Raw genomic sequence first — 27997 nt, forward strand, 5'->3', positions numbered from 1 at the left:
CCGAGGTATTTGTAAATATATGTATTTTGAGTATTCTGGGAGCTTGGGCCTGGAGGGAAAACCACTTACAACACACATTAATTTAAAAAAAAAATGTAAAAACAGGAAGAGTGAGGTGAATACGATCCAAACACATACAAACTTCAATTTTTGAAGAAAATTTAAGTAATAAATTATGTTACAGAAATATACAATTATGCTAGGTATGTTGGCACTTGCCTGTAATTGCAGCACTTGGGAGGCTGAGGCCAGCCTGGGCTACTTGTGAAATCTTGCCCCCTCCCACCTCCAAAAACCTCCAAAAATAGAAATTCCTATGAGAAAACGGAACAGACTCCAGTAGAAAATTCTCTTTAGTAAACAACCACAAGAAAGCGCTCGTCAGTTAGGTTCCACTAATTTTTCTTCATTCTCTTTGATTTTTTCCCCTGGCCTTCTGTTCCATTCTCTGCAGGTCTTTTCTTCAATCCCTTCATTTTCCTGGTTTGTAGTTTGCTTAGGTCTTGCTTCTGCATATGAATCCTTCCAAAAGTTGTACCGAAAGTATCCTGGGAAATGTTCTTTCTCTTCTTTGGCTGTATAAAAAAAAAAAAGAAGAAGAAGAAGAAGAAAAAAAAAAGAAAAAATAAATAAAGTGTGTGTAATTTTTAAAATAGCCTTATAATATATAAACTGGTAAAACTCTAGCATGTAACTATCTTAGTACTAATTCTCATTGTGAAACTCTCTCACACACACACAAAAAAAACACAACACAGCTTTACACACCTTTCTTCTCTAAGGATCTCACTCAGAGCTAGCCACTAGTCTCTCCTCCATGCCCAAGAATGCTGCCACCTGGGTGAAAGGTCAGGTCATCTGGCAAGAATCATGACCCTGACCACTGCAGTACATCCTGATAGTTTGCTGTGCTTCCATCAGAAGTGTAGGTGTTAGTTCAATCTGTTATTACTCCAGAGTTAAGATTTCTACTTATTGCTTCAAAAAAAAAATTATTGCTATTCATGTGCATGTGTGGATGCAGGGGCCACAGAGGCCACCAGAGAGGTTACGGGATTTCTGAGCTCAAACTCTGGTCCTCTGCAATAGTACCAAGTGCCCTTAACCACTGAGCCATCTCTTTAGCCCTTTTATTTGCTTTTGAAATAATTTAAAAGTCAAAATAAGGGCTAGAGAAATGGCTCAGAGGTTAAGAGCACTGGCTGCTCTTCCAGAGGTCCAGAGTTCAATTCCCAGCAGCCACATGGTGGCTCACAACCATCTATAATAAGATCTGGTGCCCTCTCCTGGCATGCATCAGACAGAATGTTGTACAGACAATAAATAAATCTTAAAAAAAAAAAAGTCAAAATAAGCTGGGCAGTGATGGTACCTATCTTTAATCCCAGCACTTGGGAGGCAGAGGCAGGTGATCTCTGTGAGTTTGAGGCCAGCCTGGTCTACAGAGTAAGTTCCAGGACAGCCAGGGCTACACAGAGAAACCTAGTCTCAAAAAGGTCAAAACAAAACAAAAAAGCCAAAACAAAGCTGGGCCTGGTACTGAATGCCTATAATCCAGCACTTGAGGATCTGAGACAGAAGTTTAAGGCCAGCCTAGGTTACAACTCAATAAACATTTAATGCCTACATCATTCTAGAAAAGCCCTTCACCCAGTTCATGATGCCCAAAACTGTTCTGGTTTGGCTCAAAATGACAGTCTTGGCTACAAAAAAACTGACAGCCAAGCTAGAGTCCTGGCTTTTGCATCTCTCTGTTACCTTTATATGGATAGGTTCTTTCTCCTTTTTCTGAATATAGAAATACACACAGTACCACATCACAGGTAATGTACCTTGAGAGCTTTGGGCATTTTCATAGACAATTTGTAAAGGTCATCTGATGCTAAGTGTGTCCTCCTCATGACCAGGTCCAATGATGGGCCCATCTCTTCCAGTTCGATCCGTGGAGTTCTGCACCCAGATTTCTTCAACAGCAGCCTTTATAAACAGGAGGAAAATACTGTTTTGATTTTTTTTTTTTAAGTCTCCTCTGAAATCTTTGTTGAGAGGGTTTTTTAGCTTCAAATGGTAAGCTACAAAGGCCAAACCTCTTAAACATTTGGCTAGCAGAAATGAAATCATGCAATATTGCTGAGAAACAAGTATACAAATAAGTCAGTGGTAGAGCTCATGAATGTTTGCACAAGGCCCTTAAATGTGATACCTAGTACCAAAATAATAACTATAACTGGACTTCTAGAACAGTATGTTTAAAAAGATTAGCAAATTCCCATTTCCAACATTGTATGAGTTAAGTCAACCCATTCAAAATCAACTTTTCCCTACAACACATTAATGACCTCAGTAGATGGAGGTAAATCTAATAAGAAAATCACAACTTCTTTAAAACACTACATCCAAATAACTCCAGATCTAAAATATCTGAGGGAGCAGGAGAAAGGCAGAGTGAGGAGCTGTGAACAGACAAGAGGGAAGTCTTAGCATTTTCTCTGTATTAACATATTAACAGTACACTCATGGAATGACTATGACGCTTTTTACATATGGACACACCTTGTGTATTCATGATGCTCACCCGCTTTTCTTCTGCACCCCACTTCCCAGTCACTAACACTCTTTTCCTCTCAGGTCCACATCTCCCCCCAATTGTTTTGTGAGTGGTAGCCTAAGAAGAGCTGAAAGACCTGCAGATTAGCCAGATGTGGTAACCCCAGCACTTGGAAAATGGAGGCCTGAGAACTAGCTACAGGCCATTCTCTGCTAAACAGTGACTTCAAGGACAGTTTGGGCTATGTAAAACACTGTCTCAATACAATAAAAAAAACAACCAGCCCCAAATCTGACCATTATATTCAGCAACCATATTTGATAGAGCAGCTGAGCCCCCACAGGTAAAAAGGTATTCGGGTGGGGATTGGTGGGGAGATTTATTAACTGATAGAATAACAATGTTCATGAAAGATTAGCGTTGCACAAAAAGCCTCAGAGGCAAGAGACTGGGTAAAAAAAGAACAGAACAATTAAGGAAGGCTCAAAAGAGCAAACAGCAGGAATCTGAGTGTGTGAGTGTGTGTATAGTGAGAATTCTAGAATTTAGTGTCTTTAAGCAGAAGTATGGTTTTGCCAGCTGCAGATAGGTTCTGCAATTGTGTAAAATTTGGAATTCTGGGAACTCTTCCAAGGGTATATAAATGCTAGGGCCCCGAGAGGTTAATTGGTGGTGGTTGCTGATTGGTTGCTGTTGGTTATGGTTTGTTAAATAATCATGCTTGAAGAAGAAACAAGAAAAAAGAAATCAGATTTAGGGATCCCTATCTCTCTCCCCTCTACCTTTTCTTTCCTCTCTAGTGATAGGGGGTGAAATGGGGGGGGGTATAAAGGGTGGGGAAAAATAGCAAAGAGCAGCTACATGTGTGTGCCAGTGCCTACTAGCAGAAATTCAAGGCCCTAAGTGCACTCCCAGATAGCCAACCAAGACAGTGCACTCCTGGGAGGCACAATTGCTAGTGACAGCAAAATCAGACATCAAGCAATCACCACTTGATTAAACAAGGTTAGACAGCCTGTGATACACTAAAGCAGAAGGGTCCAACAACAAAGAGCTATAGTAACACAAAAAAAATAAAATAAAATGAACCGGACATGTGGCACACGCCTTTAATCCCAGCACTCAAGAAACACAGGCTGGCAGATCTCTGAGTTCAAGGACAGCCTCGTCTACAGACTTCCAAAACAGCCAGGGCTACAGAGAGAAACCCTGCTTTACCCCATGCCTCCAAAGAAAGATAAAATGAAAGCCAGGCATACTGACATGTGTCTGTCAACCCAGCCCTAGGAAGGGAAAATAAGGCTTAAGGTTGAGGCCAGCCTGAGCTACAAAGCAAAGATGTCTCAAAATTAAGTTACAGTGCCAACCCATGCAATGATCTCTCCCTTATACCTCTCCTCAGCTGACACTGTGCTGCTGCCATCACATCTTCGCTCATACTGGAAGTTTGCTTTTTAAGGTAAACTGAACATTTCCTGATTGGCATACTTCTCTGCATACAACCTAACCAATACCCTAGCACAGCTGTATTTGGCACTGAGACTCTTTATCAGGCTGGTCGTGGGAACCCATGTCTGTAATTCTAGTACTTGGAAAACCAAAACAGGAGGGTCACTATAAGGTCAAGTACGGCATAGTCAGAGGGGCACTATATCTTAAACAAACAAGCAAACAAACCAGCACTCAGGAGGCAGAAGCAGGTGGATCCCTGTGAGTTTGAGGACAGCCTGGTGTACAAATTGAGTCCAGGACAACCAGGGCTACCTGTCCCAAAAAAATAAAAAAAAAAAAAAAGAACTCAGTAATGTTACCTAAACATGCTTTTGTCTTAATCCCAGGCGTGTGTGGCTGCTTTACAGCTGTTAGCTATGATTGTCTCGTGCTCTGGCAGGAGCATGATCTTTGCCAGCTGCACATGATTTAATTCTGAGGACTTTGAGTCGATATAACACCAGAGCTGGCAGACAGCCGGGGGCTCCCCTCTGCTGTTCCTGGCTGCTTTTGATGCAGTTTGATGAGAAGTAGCAAAGAGACACACTCTGCCTCTTTCCCTTCTAACCCTCTTTCTCTATCTACTGTTGGGGAGTTGGAAGGCATTAGGATGGAGAAGAGTTGGAAGGGAGGTAGAGGCATAAGGAACTAAAACAAAATAGACTAAAAAGTATGCCTACACTAGAGTATGTAAAAAACAACCAAACATGGGAAATTCACATGCAGAGTGGCCTTCACTCAGAAAGCAAACTCACTGAACACGTGAGTGCGAGCACTGACATCGGCTACAGCAGTTTGCATTGAGAAAGCAAGGACACAGCAGCACAGCCACAAGAAACCCCGAGACCGCAGCACTTGAGAGGGAAGCAAGAGGTCAAAAATGTAAGGCCAGCCTGGGCTATGCAGAAAGATCAAGGCCAGCCTGGGCTACATGAAACCTTGTCCCCAAAAATGAAAACCAAAGTTTATACTAAGGGTTCTGATTTTAAAATGAAAACACTGTACTATGACTGGCTGCCAGGGTAACGCTAAAAGTGACTTCAGCAGTCATACTCGATGGCAGATCTACCCACCTCTGCTTCCAAGTGCTGGGCTAAAGGTGTGCTACAATGATGTACACCTCACCCTTGCTCTTAAATCTGACCTGGAGAAGGCCAGACATCAACCCAACCTTCCTCTGTCATCCACAGTGCAAGTGGGAAGAGCTGAGTGACTAAAGACACAGGAAAAGAAGGTGCTCGGGAGGACTGTGCCTACTTGACTGTCCCTCAATAAACCTTTTTACTGCTGGGCACAAAACAACAGATTGACAAAAGAGGCAAAAACTCAGTTCCATTTGGACATTCGATTTTTTACAGGGGTAAGAGGGATGCTAACTTAAAAAGTGTAATTTTAGCATGTCAGTATGTCACCGATCAACAGAACCTGGCTGAAGCAGCAGCTTAGGCCTGCAATCCCAGCACTTAAAATGCTGGGGCTGGAGGACTGATGTCTGGGGCCTACCTGGGTTACGAGTTCAAGGCCAGCTTAAAGCTACACAAAGAGATATTTCAGAAACTCAGATCGAACAACAAACAATCTGCTTGTCAGGACTTACGCTCACATTAACACTGTGCTAGGTTACGGCAGAAACCTACACTGGAGGAGAAATTAATGCAGGCAGCCACTGGTCCTTTCTATCTGATTTGGGTTATAGCTTTCAAATCTAGAATTCTGAAAATTGCTTTGGCTGGCTTGATTGTGGCTTGATGCTCTAAATCAAGAACAATAATGAGATGGCACAGAAATCTAGGGAGCGAGACCACTAAACACACCAGCCTCTCCATAGATGATCAGAGACTCAGGAAAAGTGAGTTCCCCAGTCCAAAGCGAACAGGGAGGACAGACAGGAGGTTGGGGCACAGTTCCTGGTCCCAGCAAGAACCAGCTTTGAGTTAGAATAAACTGTGGGCCCTGAGGACTTTGAAAAACACCTGGGGATGCACTTACTTATAGCTCCGAAAGTAAACCTTCCCACTCAGTGCAGTGAAGTGCAGAACATACTCCAATCCAGCCAGCCGGACATTCGGTACTGTGGGGCCTCTGAAGAAATCTGAAAGACATAGTCAGTGTTAAAAAACTAGTTCAAAATCCAGCTACAAAGTGCTATCTTTTTCAACTATTGTGTGTGTGAGGATGGGAGAGGAGAGAGAGAGTGAGCACAGGCACACCTACACAGGGGTGCTTGGGGACACGTGTAAATGCTCACTGAGGCCAGAGAGGAAGAACAGCAATCTCCAATGCTGTCCCTCAGGAGCAGGGTTTCCCTGCAGTAGATCTTGGCACCCAGGCTAGGCTGGCCAGCCAGCGGGGCCCAGAGTGTCTCTATCTCCCCAGCACTGGGACTATAACCAAGCAGAAGCATGTAACCGGCCCTTGCACTATTTCCCCAGCCCTGCTTGAGTTTGCTTTGAGATGTGTTAACAACTGGTAATGTCAGCCTGGCCTCCAACTCCTCCCCATGAGGAAGACTGAAGTCTCTCAACTCCTGACTCTACCTCCCAAGTCCCGGGATTAAATGTGAGCACCAACATAAACCTGTTCTTTGTTTACTATCACCTTCATATACAAAGAACAGCAACATAAAAAAACCGCCATAACAATTAGAATCTGAACATTGCTGTTGTGTTCTGGGTTTCCCCAATAGAACGGCAGTATCAGGCAGGTTAGACGGCTCAGTGAGCAGACAGCCTGTCCTGCGAACCTGTAGACCCACATGAAAGTGGAAGGAGAGTCAACTCCACAAAGCTGTCCTTGGACTGCCACATGTTCATGCACATCTGCATACACGTCACACAAACCATGATACACTTTGCTTTTCAAGAAAAGCATAGATTGGGATACAATCCGACGGCAGAAGGCTTGTATTCACCCCCAGAACCACAGTGAGAAGAGCAAACAAGTATTTCCCAGTACATTCACTGTGCGATGCCTAAGAGACCAGAAAAGGACTCTGCAGGAGGAGGCAGTTCTCTGGTAGTCTTCTCCCTACTGACTCACTTTCCTGTCACACACTGCATAAGCACACACTTAAGACCACATCACCTAGTGATGTCATAGCCATTTTGCTGTGTAAACATGGTGTTCAAACCTTGAGGAAATTGTAATGACACTATCCAAAGTATAGGGATGTTGTTACTGTATTTCATTTGAAGAAAAAAAAAGAAAGAAAGAAAACATAAACTAACCAATGGCCTCACTTATTACTTCCCCTGATGACCAACAACATTCTCACTGCATTCCTCTCTCACCCTTCTGCCTTTGGCCCAAGATTTCTTTTCATGTTTCACTTCCTTCCCTTGGTTCATGCCTTCTAGTGGGAATACAAAACAATGGGAAATTAATTTATAAATCTACTTAATCCTAGTGTGGTAGTACTTATTTATAATTCTGTGTAATCCCAGCACTTAGAAGGCAGAGGTAAGAGGTTGCACACTGGTACCAGGCTGGGCTACAAAGCTCATTTCAAAACACACAGACAGACAGACAGACAGACAGACACACAGACACACACACACACACACACACACACACACACACACATGAGCTGGAGAGATGGCTCAGAGGTTAAGAGCACTGGCTGTCCTTCCAAAGGTCCTGAGTTCGATTCCCAGCAACCACATGGTATAACCTATAATCAGATCTGGTGCCCTTATCTGTCCTGCCGGCACACATGCAGGCAGAATAGTGTACAAATAATAAATAAATAAATCTTAAAAACACACACACACACACACACACACACAAACATACATGATCACACCCATACAAAGAAAAAAAGATCCAGGTGGTGGTGCAGAGGCAGAGTGACAGGTCAGCCAGGATTAACTACACAGAAAAACCCTGTCTATAAAACTAAAACCCAAGAGAGAAGAGAAAAAGGAAACAGAAAGGAAGGCAGCACAAAGCCATGAATGACAGAACAAGGCTGTGCCCCTCAAACTCAAGACTGGGAAGAAGATGGCGCTGCCAGTTTGAAGCCAGCCCAAGATACACTGCAGGACCCTCCTCAAAATACTCTTCAGCTGGGTATGGTGCCTCTGCCTATAATCCCAGCACTTAGAAGGCTGAGACAGAAGTACTGCTACAAGTTCAAGGCCCGCATGGGTTTTGTATTGAGTTTTAGGCTACTCAAGGTACAGAGTGAGATCAGGTGAGGTGGCTCAGTGGGTAAAGGTGCTGGCTGCGGAAGCCTGAGGAAGTGACTTCTGTTTCTAGAACCTATGTAAGAACGCAAGGAGAGAACCAACTCCACAAAGTTGTCTTCTGACCTCCTGATCTGTGCTATGGTGTGCACACAGACACAGACATTCAAAGAAACATAAGGTCTAAGGATACTGCGGGTGGAGCATTTGCCTAGCTGGCATCAGGCTCTGGGGTTCAATTCTCAGCCCAACAAAAATAATAAAAAGTCATTATTAAAACTGAGATGCTCTGAAAGTTACAATTCCAGTAATAAGAGTAAAATAATCACAAAGAAATCTGAAAGGCACATGTCTATCTCAAATATCCTTTGATGATCTCAGATTTTTAAAGTCAAGTAAGTACACGACTTATATACCACCAACTTTTCAAATATGATCTAGGGTAAAGAACACAAAGAGTTAAAAATATTTCCTCACCCCAAGTAATACAGGCTACTGCCACTGCTATTAGCTGCCCACCAGAGCTACATAAAGCCGCACTGCTGAAGACACAAGCTTTAGTTGCAGGACATCGAGAAATCAAGGTGAAAATTTGTTCCCTGCTGGCTAGCTGTACTGGCAGCTGGGGAACACTGACATCAAGAGTTTTAACTTGGGGCTGGAGAGATGGCTCAGGGGTTAAGAGCACTGTCTGCTCTTCAGGAGGTCCTGAGTTCAAATCCTGGCAACAACATGGTGGCTCACAACCATCTATACTGGGATCTGATGCCCTCCTCTTCTGGCATGCAAGTGTACATGCAGATAGAGCACTCATACATAAAATAAGTAACTAAGTTTTACCTCACCGGTGGTACCTCATACCTTAAATCCCAGCACTCGGGGAGGCAGTGGCAGACAGATCTCTGTGAGTTTGGGGCTAGCCTGGTCTACAAAGCAGGTCCAGGACAGCCAAGGCTACAAAGAGAAACTCTGTCTTAAAAAATCCAAACCAATACCAAACCAAACTAACCCTCAGCCACGGCCCTTGCATGCCATACACTACTGGCCAGCAGAGCAAGATGCACTCACTGGTGCAACTGTGGCGTGACTGCTGAGCGCAACTAACTTGTCTTCTATCAGATTTCAGCCCTCTCCAGGAGAAAATTCACATCTCAAACTATAAACCTTGTCAGAAGCCTATGGCTGGGGAGGCCACAGGCCCTGGAGAGAGTGCAACTGCTGATGTTTAGCCAACTGGACATGACATTCCTGTCCAACTGCCTTTTAAATATTTATATTTATACCCACACATTAGTGTTGCTGTCAGTTTGTTCGCACTGGGCAGCAGTTCTGCAGACTCATAACTGGTCCAAGCAATGAAACCAACTGTTGAATGCTTGGCTTTAAATGGGCCATCCAAGGGAAGTAAAGAGGTGGCAGAAAGACTGAAAGAGCAGGAGAGGAATGTTCTGTAACTCTGCCTTCTAGGCATGACGTGGCCGCCGCACATTCGAGCTGAACCTGCACCTGATTCCTGCACCAGGTGCCACACCAGGGCAGGGAGTCCTGGGTTGCATATGAAAGCAGGCTGAGCGAGCAGTGAGGAGCAAGCCAGCAAGAGGCATTCCTCCACGGCTGTTTCTAGTTCAGTTCCTGCCTATCTTCCCTCCAAGGACTGAGACACAGTATGTAAGCCAAATGAACCCTTTCCTTCCCAAGCTGCTGTGGGTTGGTGTTTTATCACAGCAACAGCAATGTAACTAAGACATGGGGCAGCTAATGAGGTCACAAACCACCTTAAGGAACTACTGGTAGAGAATTGCTGTTGGAGAAAGGAGTTATTTTCGTTAATGGTGTAGCTGTCGCCACTGGTAACTTGCTTGTGTTCTTTCCTGTAAGTAACCTCCCACCACCACTACCTATGCTCATGAATGCAACCGTTATCAAGCTAAGTGAGACACACATGCACACACACACTTACAGGGTAGTTTAACCTTGAATGAAATACAGTATTAAAATTTAAGAAAGTGCTGAGCACCAGAAATAGATCACAAGACTATCTATCAAAAGGGAAGTGAAGTGCTATGCCGTGAATGAAAGCCCCAGAGTGACCACTTTAACAAGGAAGGAAAAAGAAACACCATTTTCTTCTCTTTGAAAACTTTGTGGTATGGCATCAAACCCAAGGCCTTGTGAATGCATGGCAGACATCTGTTTTTGTTTGTTTGTTTAGGAGATAAGGTCTCTGTTTGTAGCCTTGGCTACATGTATCGATTAGGCTGGTCCAAAACTTAGATCCACCTGCCTCTGCTTCCCAAGTGCCAGGATTAAGGCACATCATCATACCTTTACTTTCTATGCATGAGTGTTTGCCTACATGTATTTTTGTGTTCCGCATGCATATGGAGGCCAGAGAGGGTATGAGATCCCCTGGAACAGGTTACAGGTGGTTCTGAGTCACCATGTGGGGTACTGAGAAACCTTGGTCTTCTACAAAAGCAGACAGTGGTCCAAACCACAGAGCCATCTCTCCAGCCCATTTTGTTCTGTTTTGTTTTTGAGACAGAGTTTCATGCAGACCAGCCTAACTCCAACTCAGTATATGCTTAAGAATGGCCCTCAGCTGATCCTCCTGCAGACCTGAATTAGTTCAAACCACTTGAACAACTTAAATTGTTTCTAGTCACAAATCAAACAACAATACTAAGATTCGTAACCTTTTGACAGAATAATAATGACAGCTTTTCAAAACAGAAGAATTAATGAAGTCAGTAACTATTTCAAATTTAAAAGGTGACTTGTAGCCAGGCATGGTAACATACACCTTTACTCCCAGCACTCAGGAGGCAGAGGCAAAAAACTCTGTGAGTTCAAGGCCAGACTGGTCTACAAAGCAAGTTCCAGGCCAGCCTGGGCTACACAGAGAGACCAATTTAACAAAACCAACCAAAAACAAAAGAACTAGCATTGCTCACTAAGAGTAAAATCTTCTATAAGGAATGCAGTAAAGAGGCAGAGCACAAGTACCTGCGCCTCCAAAAGGGGGTAAAAGAAAACAGCCTGGGATGACTTTAGGGCTTCTGTGGCCAAAGTCCCCAATATAAAGTAACAGTAAATACTTAGCACCTAACAATATGAAGGAGCTGGGAAGAATTCACAAAGGGTTTCCTAGAAAAGAACTTTGCAAGAGTGGTAGAAACTGGGTAGTAAGAATGAAGCTGGTGGGCTGGAGAGGTAGCTCAGAGGTTAATGAGCACTGGCTGTTCTTCCAAAGGTCCTAAGTTCAATTCCTGGCAATCACATGGTGGCTTATAACCATCTACAGTGAGATCTGGTGCCCAGATCTGGACTGCTGGCTCACATGCAGGTAGACTATTGTACAAATAATAAATAAATCTTAAAAAAAAAAAATGAAGCTGGCTGGGGCCGACAGCCTTCCTCAGGGCACTCTAAAGCACAAGCAGGGAGTGCAAGGCCATCTTGAGCTATACAAGAGGCTGCCCAAACCAACAGACCAACCAACACACAGAATGGCTCTAAAAAAACACAAGAGGAATGTTTGTAACTAACTTTCTTTCCTTCCTGTCTTGCTTGCTTTTTTTCTTTTTTATAACAATTTATTTATTATGTATACAGTGTTCTGCCTGTAGGCCAGAAGAGGGCACCAAATCTCATTATAGATGGCTGTGAGCCACCCTGTGGTTCCTAGGAATTAAACTTAGGACCTCTGCTCTTAACTTCAGAGCCATCTCTACAGCTCCCACCTTTTGTTTTTCAAGACAGGGTTTCTGTGTAACCTTGGCTGTCCTGGAATTTACTCTGTAGACCAGGCTGGCCTCAAACTCAGATCCAACTGCCTCTGTCTCCTAAGACAAGTGCCACCACCAGGCTGCAACATATTTTCAAAAAAATTAACTCTCTTTAAAGAAGAAATTGAGGGCCTAGAGAAATGGCTCTGTAGTAAGACCATTAACTCTTCCAGAGGACCTGGGTTTGACGCCCACCACATGCATGGTGGCTCAGATCTTCCTGTAATTCCAGTCCTAAGGGATCTGATGCCCTCTCTGGCCTCCACCAGCACGAGACATGGTAATAATGCACAGACATAAAGGCAGACAAAATACCCAAATTATATAAAATAATAATTTCTAAAAAGACACTAAATATTATAAAAATGTCATGATGAGATAACTCACTACCTACTGTGCCAATGAGGTGAAAATTTTAAAGCATGTTATACAGTACTTATATTATGAAGGGCCTTATGTACAAAAACTTTGGGGTTTCAGAGTTAATGACAGTTTGCAATCTTAAATTTTAACTGACCACAGATTTTTTTTAATTTTATTTTTTTCTTATCAGTTACATTTTATTAACTCTGTATCCCAGCCATATCCCGCTCCCTCATTCCCTCCCAGTCCCTCCCTCTCTCCGTCATCTCCACCGTGCCCCTTTCCAAGTCCACTGATGGGGGGACCACCTCCCCATTCATCCGATCCTGTTTTATCAGACCACAGATTTCTAAATTTACTCTAACCATGCTAGTAATGACATCAGAGGAACTGTTGAACACTACATGAAGACTACAATAGCACCAAAAACTCACCAGGGCTGTCAACACAGCTCAGCAATTAGAGTGCTTGCTACCAAACCAGACAGCCTGAGTTCAATTCTTGGGACCATATAGTGGACAGAAACAACTTAGGCATTAGAATGCCCCAGGCCCCACACACAAATAAATAAGAATGTAATAATTAAACTCACCTACAAAGTCTGGCAATCCCATTAACTAGGAGATAACAAGTTATTCCTGCTAGGGAAATCACAGACAGGGCTGGGCATAGTGGTGCAAGCTTGAAACCCCATCACTCAGAAGGCAGAGAAAATCATCCTGACCAGAGATGGAGCTGCAGGAGGAATGTGGAAGAGAGTGGGCCTGGCTACAAGAGCCCTACAGCACTGTACACAGGGCTTACTGGGACATTCTAGAACAAGTTTAGAAGACCAAAGCACCGAGAGAATTACGGACAAGGGAGTCAGGTTCATGAGCTGTCAGCAGGAGCATTGGCTGTTCCAGGAGCTGGGCAGGAGGGCGCTGCTGTGGTAACCTGGCAAGTCGTCTTGCTGTTCTCTGCCTGTCCTAAGACCCGGGTAGGGCTGAGGATGGCAGAGGACTAATTTGCTTGGTGGAAGAAGTTTTAAGACAAGAGAACACTGGGGGTAGTAGCACACCCTTTTAATCCCTGTACTCAAGAGGCACAGGAAGTTAGTTCTCTGAGTTCAAGGCCAACATGGTCTACAAAGCAGAGTTCCAGGACAGCCACGACTACACAAAGAAATCCTGCCTCAAAAAACCAAACCAAACAAAACAAAAAAATGAAAAACACAAACCCCATCACTCATGCATCTTTCCAGAGGAACAGAAACACAGAGTGGAGCATAAAAATGTGAGAAAAGTACAGTTTGGTGAGGGAAAGAATGTGCACTGTTTAATCTTACAGAAAAAGCAGTCTCAAAGCAGCTGAAAAACTGCTAATGAGTTCCAGTCGCACTTACCAATAAGAAGATTCTTTAATCTTCTATAGTCTTCTGTCATATCAAAATCATCACCAGCAAATATCAACATGGGTTTTGTTCCCTCAGGGCACTTACTAGTCTATGAGATTAAAAACAGAACAAAACAAAAAAAAATGTGATTATATAATTTTTTAAAAATCTAAAGAATTTATGACTTTTAAAGATAATCACGATGTGTTAAAATAACCTCAACATTTTCACACATACTGTCTCATTAATTGTTGCTACATCCACAATTGAGGATCAAGAAAATCACTGATTTGATAAATCACAATGTCACTTAAATGGCAAGACATGCCTTGAACCCACAGGTCTCATGTGAGGCCACTCTTTCCCCTGAACCTAAGGGAGCTGGGCTTACAGAGGGAGCTGGTAAAAACCTTTTTCAACCTACATGATAAAACTATCTAGTCATTTTACTAAACCGTCAAGATCTGGCCCTTTTTAGAGGACAGCTGAAGAAATGAGCAATACACATAAATTCACCATCCATGGGCCTCAGTCGCCCACTGGGCACAGCTGGGCGCAGTGGAACATGCCTGTGATCCCAGCATGTTGGGGAAGCGGAAGCAGGAAAAAACAAAGTTCAGACTCAGTCTTGGTTACACAGCAAGTCTGAGGAGCCTGGGTTATTTAAAACCCTACGTCAAACAAAACAACCCACAAAACCCCCACTAAGTTAAATATCTTTCTATTACTCATAACGATATTAGTCTCTCTTAATTCTAATCTTAAACTCTTAAACTCTAATCTTGAGTTTTATCTACCATATGTATGACTCTAAGGTGAAACAATTAAACACCTTTATGTTTCAAACCAAATGGAAATGGAAAACTGGGCCTGTTGTGATGGTGAATGCCTTTAATCGCAATTTGGATGGCAGAAGAAAGCCAATTTCTGAGTTCAAGACCAACCTGGTCTACAAAGGAAGTTCCAGGACAGCCAAAACTTATAGTGAGCCCTGTCTCAAAAGCCAACAAACAAAAACCCCACCAGCCAGGAAAAACTACCATGCTCTCACACCTGTAAGATGTAAATGAAATCATGTATTTGATGGAACATCTAAAGCAAGATATTCTTCTTGACTTTCTAAGGCTATTTGCCACACTTTGCTACTTCCTATTTCATAATCCCATTCAAAGTCGGTACATTGCATGTTCCCAAACTGGGCTTATGCTAGTTACTTGATAGCTAGCAGACAAGATAATACAGGGGAAGCCAGAGGTCACCTAACAGTGCTCAGCTGGAAAACTCTGAATTGTCTATAAATGCTGTTATCACTTAGGAAAGAGACAGCATTTAAACCATAAGCCCAACCAAGAACTGGTCATTACACTCTCAAGCTTAGCCTCGTAAGAGCCACATGTACTGTAAGTTATAAATACATTCCTCTTTTGTTTTGGTTTTTGCTATTTGTTTTTGAGTTGTTATTTGTTTGAGACAGGGTTTCTCTGTGTAGCCCTGGCTAGCCTGTAACTTGTTCTGTAGACCAGGCTGGCCTCAAACTCTGAGATCCACCTGCCTCTGCCTCCTGAGTGCTATGATTAAGTGCCCAGCTTAGATTTCTCTTTAGAAATCAAAGTAGAATTGTATTTCTGCATGGGGTTCTTTTTCTATAAAATTCTGTCAGTACTTCTTTATCACAAGATGCCAATATTGGTCAAAAACATTATTAAAATGCTATTTAATTTTATGATCAGTTTCTTACCTTAATATCTTTTAAAGACACAAACTTCTCAATACCTAGTTCAATCATATCTAGCACATGGTAGTCATACATACGACCTAAAAGGAAATACATTTTTAAGCACACAGATTTTCATCACCTCTATGACCTATAGTCCCAAATTACTTGTGTCTTCTCTAACTCTCCAAACTCACTCATTCCCTTCTGAAACTCTGACATCTACTTAGTGGTGTTGTTAGGGTATCAGTCACGGTAAAGATCTTCGCTCTCACAGTGGGCCTAATCCCTTTATTTAACAGAAATGGGGAGCTGAGTATGACAGAGAGCTCCTATAATCCCAGCACTAGGGAGGCAGAAGGATGGACCAGCCTGGGTTATGGCAAGTCGCAGACCTGGGGGGTAGACAGAGAGATTCTACTCAAAAATAATTAAATAAAATAAAAAGAAGTGTAGTTCAGCGATACCAGGAATGTCCAACATGCATTGGACTTGGGATGAAACCTTAACAAAAACACCCACCCTCAAGACAACAGTGGGCAAAGGGGTTGCCTAGGACTGAGCATGTTAAACAGAAACTCTGTATCAGGCTGGAGAGATGGCCTGGTGGGTAATCATACTTCCTGCTCTTCCAGAAGACCCGAGTTTGGTTCCCAGCACCCCTGTCATGACTGTCTGTTATTTGATGTGGTTTATACATACACTAACACACACACACACACAACAGATAAATAGATGAACCCACACTTCCTGTTTAAAAGCCAGAACTGCTCTCTAAAGATGTCAGCAATGGTGTTTTGAGGTGAGTAACCTAGAACTAGTTCCCATTCATGAGTTTTTAATGCACGTTGCTACTATTCACAGCAAACTGCAACCAAACAAGGAAGTGGCTCTGACTCCCCTGGGCTGTCAGGGTCGTACTGATGTCACTAGTGGATAAAAGTTGCTGTGCTGAGGCTGGGATTCCAAACCTAACTTTCAAAAAGCTACACAAGGGCTCTACCCAGTCCAAAGAAATTTACCCACTTTAGCAAGGCTACAGCAGCAACAGAAACTACTTTTAGGTTTATTAGTTGCCTATAAATCCTGAAAATATCAGTAAATGTGAGTCACAAAGCTGACTCTATAAATAAAAACATTAAAGAGTGGTGGCACATGCCATTAATTCCAGTACTCAGAGGCAGGAGGATCTCCCTGAGTTTAGTAAGCCTGTCAGACCTTGTCTCAAACAAACAAACAAACAAACAAAACAAAAAAAGAATATGATACTCACCTATTACTAGATTATTTGGCCTCTTCTTATTATGGGAGCCAAACATAAATAACGAACAGTCTGACTTCTTTGAAAAGAACTCCTATTAAAAAGAAGAAGAGCTCTTAACCTTAGCCTGGCCTGCTGTGCACTTGGAAGGCTGAGGCAGAAGCACTGCTGTAAAGAGGCCAGCCACGACTACAGAGTAAGAGCCTGTCTCCACACACACGCCAATCCTTCCTTTAGGCTTATGAAGGGTATCAGGGGTCTCCCTTGCCCTCTCCCAACAGAAGCTGATGAAGGCATAATGAGTCAAATTAAGAATACACAGAAGAGAGGCTGGAGGGATGGCTGGAGGGATGGTTAAGGGCACTTGTTGCTCGTGTGGAGGACCAGGTTCAGTTCCCAGTACCCACATGGTGGTTCACAAGCAACTTCACTCTCCTGATCTCTAAGACACTAGACACGTGTGTGCCGGACACACATGCAGACAGGTAAAACACTCACATATAAAAATGTTTTTAATCTTATTTTAGCTTTTAAATTCAATTTTCTGATTTGAGTTACTTAGTTAAAAGATCCACATTTCAAGATGATACACACATGATAGCCACTAAGCTAGCATATGAAAGACCACTCACTTCAGTCATGCAGTCATCTGAGTAGCACACCAGGTGCTTCATTTACTGACGTCATCACCATCATCAACGCACACCTCAGCATGCACAGACGAGCCACAGGAATCTATCAACATGCTGGCTTCCCATATTTGTAACTGGGCTCACAAGCTTTTAATGCACGTTGCTACTTTTCACAGCAAACTGCAACCAAACAAGGAAGTGGCTCTAGGCTCTCCCAGAGCAATGCTGAATTAGTTCCATGTCATGTGTCTGGCTGGGACTGCCTGACAGAGCTATGATTTTCCAGTATAAGCAGCATGTAGTGGCTTTCATTACAGATTTGCAATGAACAGAAATGTGAAGTTTTAATCCTAGACAGCCCCATGCCTCTAGTCTATATTCCACACAGTTGGCTCAACTTTCTGAAGTCAGTATTGCTAACTTTAAAATTAGACTCAAAAGCCAAGTATGGCAGCACAGATCTGGAAACCCAGCACCAGGACAGTAGAGACATGCAATCCTGGGGTCCACTAGCTAGCCACTCTAGGCCAAAATTAAGCCTCAGGTTCAGTGAAAGACCTGTCTAAAAAGGTGGAGGGTGAAAGACTCCTGATCAACCTCTGGTTTACCTGCACAAACATCACCTGCACAGCACGCACGCACGCACGCACACACCACACCTGCAAACACATGCACAAGTGCATACACCACACACGCACAACTTAGAGTCAATGTGTTCTAGTCCAAAATCAGCTAGAAAAATCTTCAAAATTAATGAAAAAGATCAACAAAGAACAGGTAAAACAGAGACACTCCATAAGCTCTCATGTCAGCCCCCTACACCCACCCCAGGCCACACACATTGGTTACTACTCTGAGGGGTGAGCCTGATCTGATGATCATTTGCTAAGTTTCAACGCAGAAGCAATCTAGGCAAAGAGCCACACCTGCCCACACCTGAAGAAAGGACTTGGAAAGTCAAGAATTCAGGCTGGACAGGCTATGGTGGTGCAGACCTTTAATCCCAGCACTCCTTAACCTTAACCCTAACCCCGAGAGGCAGAGGCAGGCAGAACTCTGTGAGTTCGAGACCAGCCTAGTCTACACAGTGAGTTCCAGGTCAGCCAGGGGCTACACAGAGACTCTAATCAAAAAAAAAAAAAAAGAAAGAAAAAGAAAAAAAGAAAAGAAAAGAAAAGGAAACCACTAAGCTAATATGCCATCACTCAGGGAGGCAGAGGCAGGCAGATCACTGTGAGTTTGAGGCCAGCCTGGTCTACAAAGAGTCCAGGACAGCCAAAGCTACACAGAGAAACCCTGTCTTAAAAAACAAACAAACAAACAAGCAAAGAAAAAGAGAGAGGGGCTGGAGAGATGGCTCAGTGGTTAAGGTCACTGACTGCTTTTCCAGGGGACCCAGGTTTAAATCCCAGCATCCACACAGCAGCTTATAACTGTCTGTAACTTCAAGATCTGACACTCTCACATAGACATACATGCAGGGAAAGCACCAATGCACACGAAATAAAAGTAATAAATGTAAAAAAAGAGAAAAGATCTTTTTAAGAGAGAGAAGGAAGGAAAGAAGGAAGGAAGGAATAAAAAGGAGAGAGAGAGAAAGAAAGAAGGAAGGAAGGAAGGAAGGAAGGAAGGAAGGAAGGAAGGAATGAATTCAGGCTGTGAACCTTACTATGTCCTGGACAAATTTTCTTTCTTTCTTTTTTTTTTTTTTATGTAGTCAATGTTCTGCTTGCATGTACACTTGCACTCCAGAAGAAGGCGCCCGATTTCATTATAGATGGTTGTGAGCCACCATGTGGTTGGTGGGAATTGAACTCAGGACCTCTGGAAGAGCAGACAGTGCTCTTAACCTCTGAGCTATCTCTCCAGCCCTCAAATTAACTTTTCTAAGACTTAATTTATCAGATATGAGATGTCATGTGATGGCACTCTATACAGAAATACTCAAAAGATATTTATGGCTCATCAGTCCTGCTTTTCTGAAGGACCTGAATTCAATTCATGGCACTCTCACTGGTAGTTTGTAACTACCTGTGACTGCATCTCCAGAGGACCCAACACTTCTGGGCTCTGTATACATGCGTACTCATGGGCACAGACCCACACACATATAACTCTTTAAAAATATGCTATGGTCTAACTCAGTGAGAACTGAGTCTTAAAATGTGCTCTGTACCACACTGTCATGCCTTTAATGCCACTACTTGCAAAGTAGAGGAAGAAGGACCATAGATTCAAGGTTATCCTCTAGAGACCAAGTCTGAGGACAGCCTGGGTTTCATGAAACCCCTCCTCAAGAGATGAGGACATATTAGGTATTCAGACATCCAGTGTTTAATAAAAGTTTGAAGTTTAGTAAACCTTAAAAATGTAATCAAGGGAGGAGAGGAGGGAGGGGCTTATGGGGGGCTACAAAGTGAATAAAGTGTAATTAATAAAAAGAAAAAGAAAAAAAGAAAAGAAATGTAATCAAACTAAGCATGGTGGCACACACCTGTCATTCCAGCACTTAGAGGACAGGAGACAGGACTTCAAGGCCAGCCTTTGCTATACCAGTTAAGGTACATGAGACACTGTTTCAAAAAACAAACAAAACAAAAAAGAAAAAAGTATGTTTTCAGAGACCAACATCATTGTCATCTTCATCCATTTTATACAGAAAGACCTTCATCCTCATCTTCCTGATTTTTTTTAATTCCCTCAATATAGAAGAAAGCCCAATTGCCTTTCCTCTCATTTTTTCTTTATACCCAATGTCATCATAGTTTCCATCATATTCTTCTCCTTCATAAAAATAACCTCAGTTAGGACAGTCCTTGCCAGCCATGTACAAAGCCCTTGGTTCTATCCCAGCACTGTATGAACAGTGATGGTGGTCATGCCTGTAAGCCCAGCTCTGCAGGTGGAGGCGGGAGGATCAGAAGTTCAAACTCTGTATGTAGTCCTTAGAGATTTCAAACCACCGTGGAATACATGGGCCCCTTTCTCAGAAACCAAAGACCAGGCCAGGTGTGGTAAGGCACCACCTCCCAGCAGAGGCAGGTGGAATTTAAGGCCAGCTTGGCCTACACAGCTTCAGGACAGCCTGGTAACCTGAGTTTACCCCAAACCCACAGAATAGAAGGCTAAAATACACACTCATGAACAAACACATGCACGTGCATACACATACATACACACACACACACACACACACACACACACTTAAAATGTTTGTAAAAAGTATTTCTCAGTCTAAATATCAAAACTCTCATATATAAGATTTCCAATTTAAAAGAAAAGATAAAAATTAGGAGTTGAGCATGAGTTTGTCTGGAGTCATTTTTACACATTTCTGAGTGGTGGTATAAAACGCAGGGCCTTGGGCATGGTAGGCAAGCATGACCAGTACTGCTACCACTCACCACAGTACCAGCCACACACCAGCCCTGCCCGTATGTGCTCCCTTATACTTTTGGTTGTGAGCCTAGCCTGTAACAGCTGAGATGGCTGAGCCACTTCTCCAGACCCCATCTGTGCTCTCTTAAAGAGGAAAGATTCCTGTACTTACCAGTGATGTCTGATCCTCAAATGGCCTTGTAATGTTTTTCCTAGGATTAAAAAAGAGTGACTCTAGTTTTAATTTAGTAAGTACATTCAGTTAAATGATATATTGAATAAAAGTTAAGTTTACATTCAAATGATTGAAACAGTAGGACACAGTGGTACACACCATTAATCCACCACTTGGAAAGTAGAGGTAGGTAGCTATTTATGAGCTCCAGACAAGCCAGAGCTGTAGAACAAGACCCTTTCCCGATATACAATACCCAGGAGGAGGAGGGGGTACGGGAAAAATGATTCAGTGGTTAAGACCACTGGCTCTGGCTGCCACAGCGGGCAGGAGCTCCACAAAGAGACCAACAAAGCCAACAAATCTGGGCCAGGGGGCCTGTAGAGACTGATGCACCAACCAAGGACCATGCCTGAAGAGGACCTAGACCTCTTGCGCAGATGTAGCCAATAGGCAGCTCAGTCTCCACATGGGTTCCCCAGTAAGGGGAGCAGGGGCTGTCTCTGACATGAACTCTGTTGCCCCCTCTTTGATCACTTCCCTCTGGTGAGGAGGCTTTGCCAGGCCACAGAGGAAGAGGATACAGGCAGTCCTAATGAGACTTGATAGGCTGGGGTCAGATGGGAGGGGAGGAGGGCTCCTCCTTTCCGAGAAATAGGGGAGGAGAATGTGGGGAAGAAGGAAGAAGAGTGGGGCCGGGAAGAGATGACGGAGGGAGCTACAATCAGGTTATAGTGAATAAATTATAAAAAGTAAAGTTAAGTTGTTGAAAAAAATTTAAAAAAGTGCTGGCTGCTCTTTCAGAGAAGCTGGGTTCAACTCTCAGCACCCACCTGGCAGCTCACAAGCATCTAGAACTCCAATCCCAGGACAACACCCAAAAACATAAAATTAAAATAACTATCATCTTTAATCACAGCACTCAAGAAGCAGAGGCAGGTAGATCTGAGTTTGAGGCCAGCCTGGTCTACGGAGCAAGTTCCAGAACAGCCAGGGCTACATAGAGAAACGCTATCTGAAACACACAAGCAGCAACAAACAAACAAGCAAACAAAAAGCAGTGACTATTGCTCTGTGAGTTCCAGGCCAGACTAGTCTACAAAGGGAGTCCAGGGCAGCCATGGCTACACAGAGAAACCCTGACTCAAAAAGCAAACAAAAAACAAAAACAATAACAAAAAAAATTAGCATAAAGAATGAAAGACTTATTTAGGCTGAGACCTGAAGACCTGATTAAAGAACTTGCCATAGAAAGGGTCTGAGATTAAGATTATTCTTGTCAGGCAGTGGTGGCACATGCTTTAATCCCAGTATTCAGAGGTGGAGGCAGAGGCAGGTGGTGGATCTCTGAGTTTGAGGCCAGCTTGGACTACAGAGCAAGTTCCAGGACAGCCAGGGCTACACAGAGAAACCCTAACTCAAAAAACAAAAAGATTATTCTAAGTGTTGAGCTGGGACAATGGCTCAGCAGTTTAGGGTGCTTGTTGTTCTTATAGAAGATCTGAGTTCAGGCAGCTCACCTCAGCTGTGTGGGATCTAATGGCTTCTCCTAGCCTGGGCAGGCCTTCATATGCACATGAACAAACACACTTGCAGACACATACAAACAAAATAAAATAAAAGTTTAGGAAAGATCATTCTAAGTGGGAGCAGAATATGCAAAGGAACTACTAGCTCAGTAGTAGATGGCCTGACTAGCATGTGCAGGGCCTTGGAGCTCATCTCTAGTACTCCCTGAGAAAAGAGCAAAGATACTGAGACAGAGAAGTTTAGATTATTAAAAAAAAAAAGCAGGCAAGTGATGCTTGAACTGAGTGAGCAAAGTCGACAGCGGTGTGAAGACTAAGGCTGGGCAAGTCTTAATACTTGGGAGCAAAGCAAAAGATCAGGAGTTAAGAGGCCAGCCTGGACTATATGAAACCTTGCCTCAAAAAACAAAACAAAACAACCCTAAAAACCACGACTGAACAAACAACTTTATCAGTAATAAGATGCAGACTATATACAGAAAGAATACTGAAAAAGTGTGATGTGCTAAGACTTCATTTGTTTTAGGCATTATTTATGTTGTTTCTGTGGTGTATTTACATGTAAGGGCAGATGCTTATGATGGCTGGAGTTACAGGCAGATGTAAGCTGCCTGACATGGGGGCTAAGACTCAAACTCAGGCCCCCGTAAGAGCAGTGTGCGTTCTTAACTGCTGAGCCAGCTCTCCCGTGCCTTACCTTTTCTTTTTAATCATATTAAAAGCTCACTGTGTGCTGTGGTCAAATAACAGCACTGTATTATAACCCTCAAGAGTATGCTGAACCCACACTGACTTAAGAAGTAACTATTGAAAAACAGCGGGAGAGACAACTTTTCTCTTCAGAATTCTAAGCAGAAAGAGACCAGCACAATGACCCTGACTCCACACACAGATCACATGGAGACAGTAACAGCTGAGTTTCTAGAAAGAAAGGAGACAAGGCCCTCAGAACTTGTGAGTTTAGTATCCAAAGATTCACGCAATTGTGCATAAAAAATACTGGGGTGGGAAGAAACCAGGACAATGATAAGTGCATCTGGACACTGGAACATTTTGGTTTCTTATTATTATTCCAACAATACAGCGCAACTGTGTACCCAGAATTTACACCGAGACAACTGAAGCTGTGCAGAAAGCTGTGCAGAGGTTATCAGACTACTTTTCACTCTCAGGACTGGAGCAGCAACAGACTTATATATTCTAGGGAAGTCCTAGATCTGCTTCCCAAGAAACAATGAGGGATGATGATATTTCCAAGGTCTCAAAGTATCTTTATGGAAAAAACAGAGACAAAGCCACCAAAGACTTTCACAAATTTAAGAAGACAAAGGGTGGGGCCAACAAGACAGCTCAACAGGTAAGCACTTACCTCGAACATCTAACAGCCTGACTTCAAGCTCTAGAACCCACGTACAGGTGGAAGGGAAACTGACCCCTAGAGTTGACCTCTGACCTACTGCACCACGGGACATGAGCTCCCACACATGCACGTCACACACACACTAACAATAGAAGGTGGTGACGGGGGTCTAAGTAGCAGAGCACTTGGCCAGCATGGAAAAGGCCATGGGTCTAATCCCCAATACGGCCAAGAAGTAAAAAATCAGCACTAGGGAAACACAACTAAAAAGGCAACATGTAAACTAGAAAGAGAAAAGAGCCAACATAAATCAATAATTTATTTCAATTCCCACAGCAATGCAATTCCCTAGTTAGAATAGCTGCACTATGATAGATGCAAGATGCAACCCTGGGTGAGCTCCGCTCCGCGAACATACAAGAATTCCAACCATTCTTACAATCTTCCCATGCATGTTAATTATTTCAGAATAAGGTATGTACATATTACAGTTCTGCAAGAATATTCTGACCCAGGCACAGTATTACATGCCTTTATTCCCAGCATCAGGAGACAGATGCAGGTGATCTTCGAGTTCAAGGCCAGGAAGGGCTACACTGAGAAACCCTGTCTCAAAAAATAAAAATAAAAAATAAAAATAAAATAAATAAAAAGAATATTCATTCATTCAGGGCAAATACTAACACCTTTTTCTTCCAAACCTTCTATAAAACAATCGTTACTTTTACAACAAAGCAAATAAGTAATAATTATTTAAAAACTTACTTTTTATATAGAACTCCATATGGTTTCTTCAGTGCATACTGTAAAACATAATTTTAAACTTTCTCAAGTGAACATTCAAAAAGCAAAGGCAAGGCAATCTTCCTGAAGATTCCTGTCACTCAAGCACTGGAGTCACAGGAATCAGCCATCAGTTGTTTAAATGGGAGTTACAGGTGGTTGTGAGGTGCCTTGTGGGTGCCAGGACTTGAAACTGTGGCCTCTGGAAGAGCAGCCAATGCTCTTTAACTAATCGGTCATTTTTCTAGCCCTCTAAATTGGTATTACTGCTCATGGGGCAAGCAAGCCAGAAACCTGAGAAACACAGTTCTCACTGATGCCAACACTTGTGCCCTCTGTTTCAATTCCCTCAGACTAGCTCTCAATTTCATTCCTTATTTACTTGTTTGTTTCCCTGGCTGTCCTGAAACTTGTTTTAGAGACCAGGCTGCCCTTAAACTCAACGAGACTGACCTGCCTATACCTTCAGAGTGCTGAATTATATAGGCTTGTGCTGTCATGCCTGGCTGTCAATTTCATTCTTACCACCCGACTCCAGACACTCTTCTCTAGGCTAACAGCATTTGCCCTCAACCCTCTTTAATAAAACCAATAAGCTATAAATAAGCATAACTCAGTAGCAGCACGCCTAGCCTGCACAAAGCCCTGGATTCCATTTCTAGCCCCACACACACATCAAAAGACTGATCATACCTCTCACTCTAAAAAAATAAATAAAAAATAAAAAAATATTTTTAGGAAGACTTCAATGACTCGACAGGCTTCAGAATAAACTCCACACTATTGCACAACTCCTGCCTCCTTTTCTAGCCTCATGCAGTCCACCTTCCTTTGGCCATCCCAGTGATTTGAGGTTCACCAAGTTGGTCGTTTCTTCTCCTCAGTCTTGGAAACCCCAAGCTTCTCTTATTTCAACTCCTCCTTTAAAATGAAGGCTACAAATTATTTCTAGGAAGCCCATCTATGTTTAGGTCCTTCCTGTGTGATTTGTTTTGTTTATTAGCCCACACTGGACTCAGCAATGTATAGAATGAATTTCTGATCCTCTACTTCCCTTACAAGTGACTTTTAATTATTTCCCATCCTACCCTGGGCACACCTCCAGCACAGCACTTAAAGCACAAAATCTAACATGTGTCTTCTCTTCTCTCGTTGAAGAATAATAAGACTGCTGTACTAATTCTCAGAAACTAGAATGAGATTTCCTCAAAGAACTTACAGTGATAAACAGTTATTTCAGCTTCCAAATTAGTTAGCAAAATGTGTATAACCAAGGGGTGGGTGAGATGGTTCACTGATTAAGAACACTCACTGGCTGCTCTCTAGAGGACCCAGGTTGAAGTCCTAACACATGGTAACTCACAACAGTCTGTAATTCCAGTTCCAAGAGCCATAAAGCCATCTTCACAACTCTTAAAGAGTACCAGGCACATTGATGGCACACAGACATACACAGGTAAAATACTCATATACAATTAAAAACAAATGCCTATAAAGCAAACTTTAAACAGTTATTAAAGAACTCAGCCCAGTCTACACAGCAAGTTCCAGCCATGGCCACATGGTGAGACCCTGTTCAAGGGGGCGGGAGTATCCAAACAAATAAAAATTCACTCAGAACTACTAAAGTTCATGTGCCCTTACAAATACCCTTAAAAGATAAAGAACTTCCCATTTCAGTCTCTATTTACCTCCAACTTCTGGTCTTCTTTAAGGCTAGATCTCAGGACACAGCAACCCTATCACACCTGGCCAGACTCAGCACACCCAAAGTTCCTAAATATGTCAATCTTACTTTACAAGAATATTCAAAGCTAGGCTGGGCTACATAGTGAGATGCAAGTTAATGGGACTAGAAAGATGGCTAGGCAGAGGAGTCAAGTCCAGTTGCTCCAGCTGCAGCTGATCCCTCCATTATCATCCACACACACACACACTTACTTCAAATACACAGAACTGAAATTTGGAAGTATATACCTACCACATCCTTGAGCACCTGTGTCACGGTCGCATTTGCATTTCCACCTTTAATCAGCATGGCATTCTTAATGTTTTCATTGAGTTTTGGTTCTCTCTTCTCAAGGAATCTCTTAGCCCTTTTTGTTTTAGGCTTTCTGTTCAAAAAAAGCACAATTCATAACAATTTACACATTTTCCTCGTACGACACAAGTACCACCTGACTGATAACCTAAAAATCCAACAGATATTATACTCACATTTACCAAGTAGGATTCCATCATTAAACAACATTAAAAAAAAAAAAAAAAAAACTCACTTAGCTAGGTGCTAGGTGTAGCTAGGTGCTAGGTGGTGGTGGCACACACCTTTAATCCCAGCACTCAGGAGGGAGGCAGAGCCAGGCAGATTTCTGTGAGTTTGAGCCCTGGTTGGTCCACAGAGCCAGCCCAGAAGAGCCAGGGCAACACAAAGAAACCCTGTTTCAAAAACCAAGATAAAATAAAATAAAAAATTCTCCAATGAAATGTCATGTATAATACCACGAAGTCAGTTAGTCATTTAAGGGTCGGTAAAGATGCACATTTTTTTTTAATTGAATCAAGGCGTGCACTGTTTATACAGCGCTAACCGATACACATTCTATAGTCCACGTCTTTCTGCAATCTCATAACCAGTAAACAATTACTTGTTAGGGAAGCATAATAGGTACACAAAATCTATTAATGACTAAAAAAAAAAAAAAAGTAATGTAAAAGTCGTTTACATTACACTTTTACTTAAACAGCAGAAAACCGTAAAACAATGCAGTAATATTTGGGAACTCAGTATTTTTGAACAAAAGTAACCATCACTCAGCGATTACCAGAAATGTACAAAGTTGGAAGGAAAAGGAACGAACACTTTGTACCTTGTGGCAATCACTGCCTTCCACAGTTCTAAGACACACGACTATTACGACAGCTATTTTACAGGGTAAACTGACTTAGGGCGGCTTAAAGGCTCACAGACACAACACTTTGGGCCCAGCTTGTCGCCTAGTGGTTCACTGTCAGATTCCGCGGCCTGAACTCTTAACCTGGTCCATGCCATTCTCACACCTCAGAATCCATCGGTGGCGAGGTCGGAAGCCGATCACCGCTCTGGCCCTCGCTCCACCCCACAGCTCCACGTCAGCCTGCAGGGCTGCCCCAGCAGACTCGGGCCGGAGACCCGGCCGAGCAGGCTCCTTCCCAGAAACCACTAGCAAAGCGCGTCAGGAAAGAGACCCGGGCAGAGGAAAGAAACATCCCAGTCCCGGAGACTCCCTCCCATGTTCTCGCATCCCACACACACTTACAAGACCTTATCCAAAGGATCCATCGCTACCAAAACCCCCAGCGAATGCACGTGCGCCGCTCACTTCCGCGAAGCCGCCGCCGGCGCCGGAAAAGGCGGCACCGGAAATGCGAAATAAGAC

At 43.0% G+C, this 27997-nt stretch overlaps 1 protein-coding gene across 6 annotated transcripts; it reads right to left on the minus strand.

Annotated features, from left to right (window-relative positions):
- Nucleotides 1-6: 6 nt before the first annotated feature.
- Nucleotides 7-27997, minus strand: Rpf2 (ribosome production factor 2 homolog). 6 transcript variants are annotated; one of them, XM_021638732.2, is made up of 10 exons: nt 27878-27997; nt 26563-26695; nt 24564-24601; nt 20907-20946; nt 16737-16818; nt 15488-15564; nt 13759-13858; nt 6029-6131; nt 1833-1977; nt 7-575 (listed from the first exon to the last, which is right to left on the minus strand). In XM_021638732.2, exons 1-10 carry the CDS (start codon nt 27898-27900, stop codon nt 396-398), a joined length of 921 nt encoding a protein of 306 aa, XP_021494407.1. In that variant the 5' UTR covers nt 27901-27997; the 3' UTR covers nt 7-395. The 6 variants fall into 6 exon arrangements, with proteins under 6 accessions (XP_021494407.1, XP_021494409.1, XP_021494408.1 ...); XM_021638734.2 differs by having other exon boundaries at nt 27883-27971; XM_021638733.2 differs by lacking the exon at nt 27878-27997 and adding an exon at nt 27639-27813.

The sequence above is a fragment of the Meriones unguiculatus genome, chromosome 20, assembly GCF_030254825.1.
Source record: "Meriones unguiculatus strain TT.TT164.6M chromosome 20, Bangor_MerUng_6.1, whole genome shotgun sequence".
Lineage (NCBI taxonomy): Eukaryota > Metazoa > Chordata > Mammalia > Rodentia > Muridae > Meriones > Meriones unguiculatus.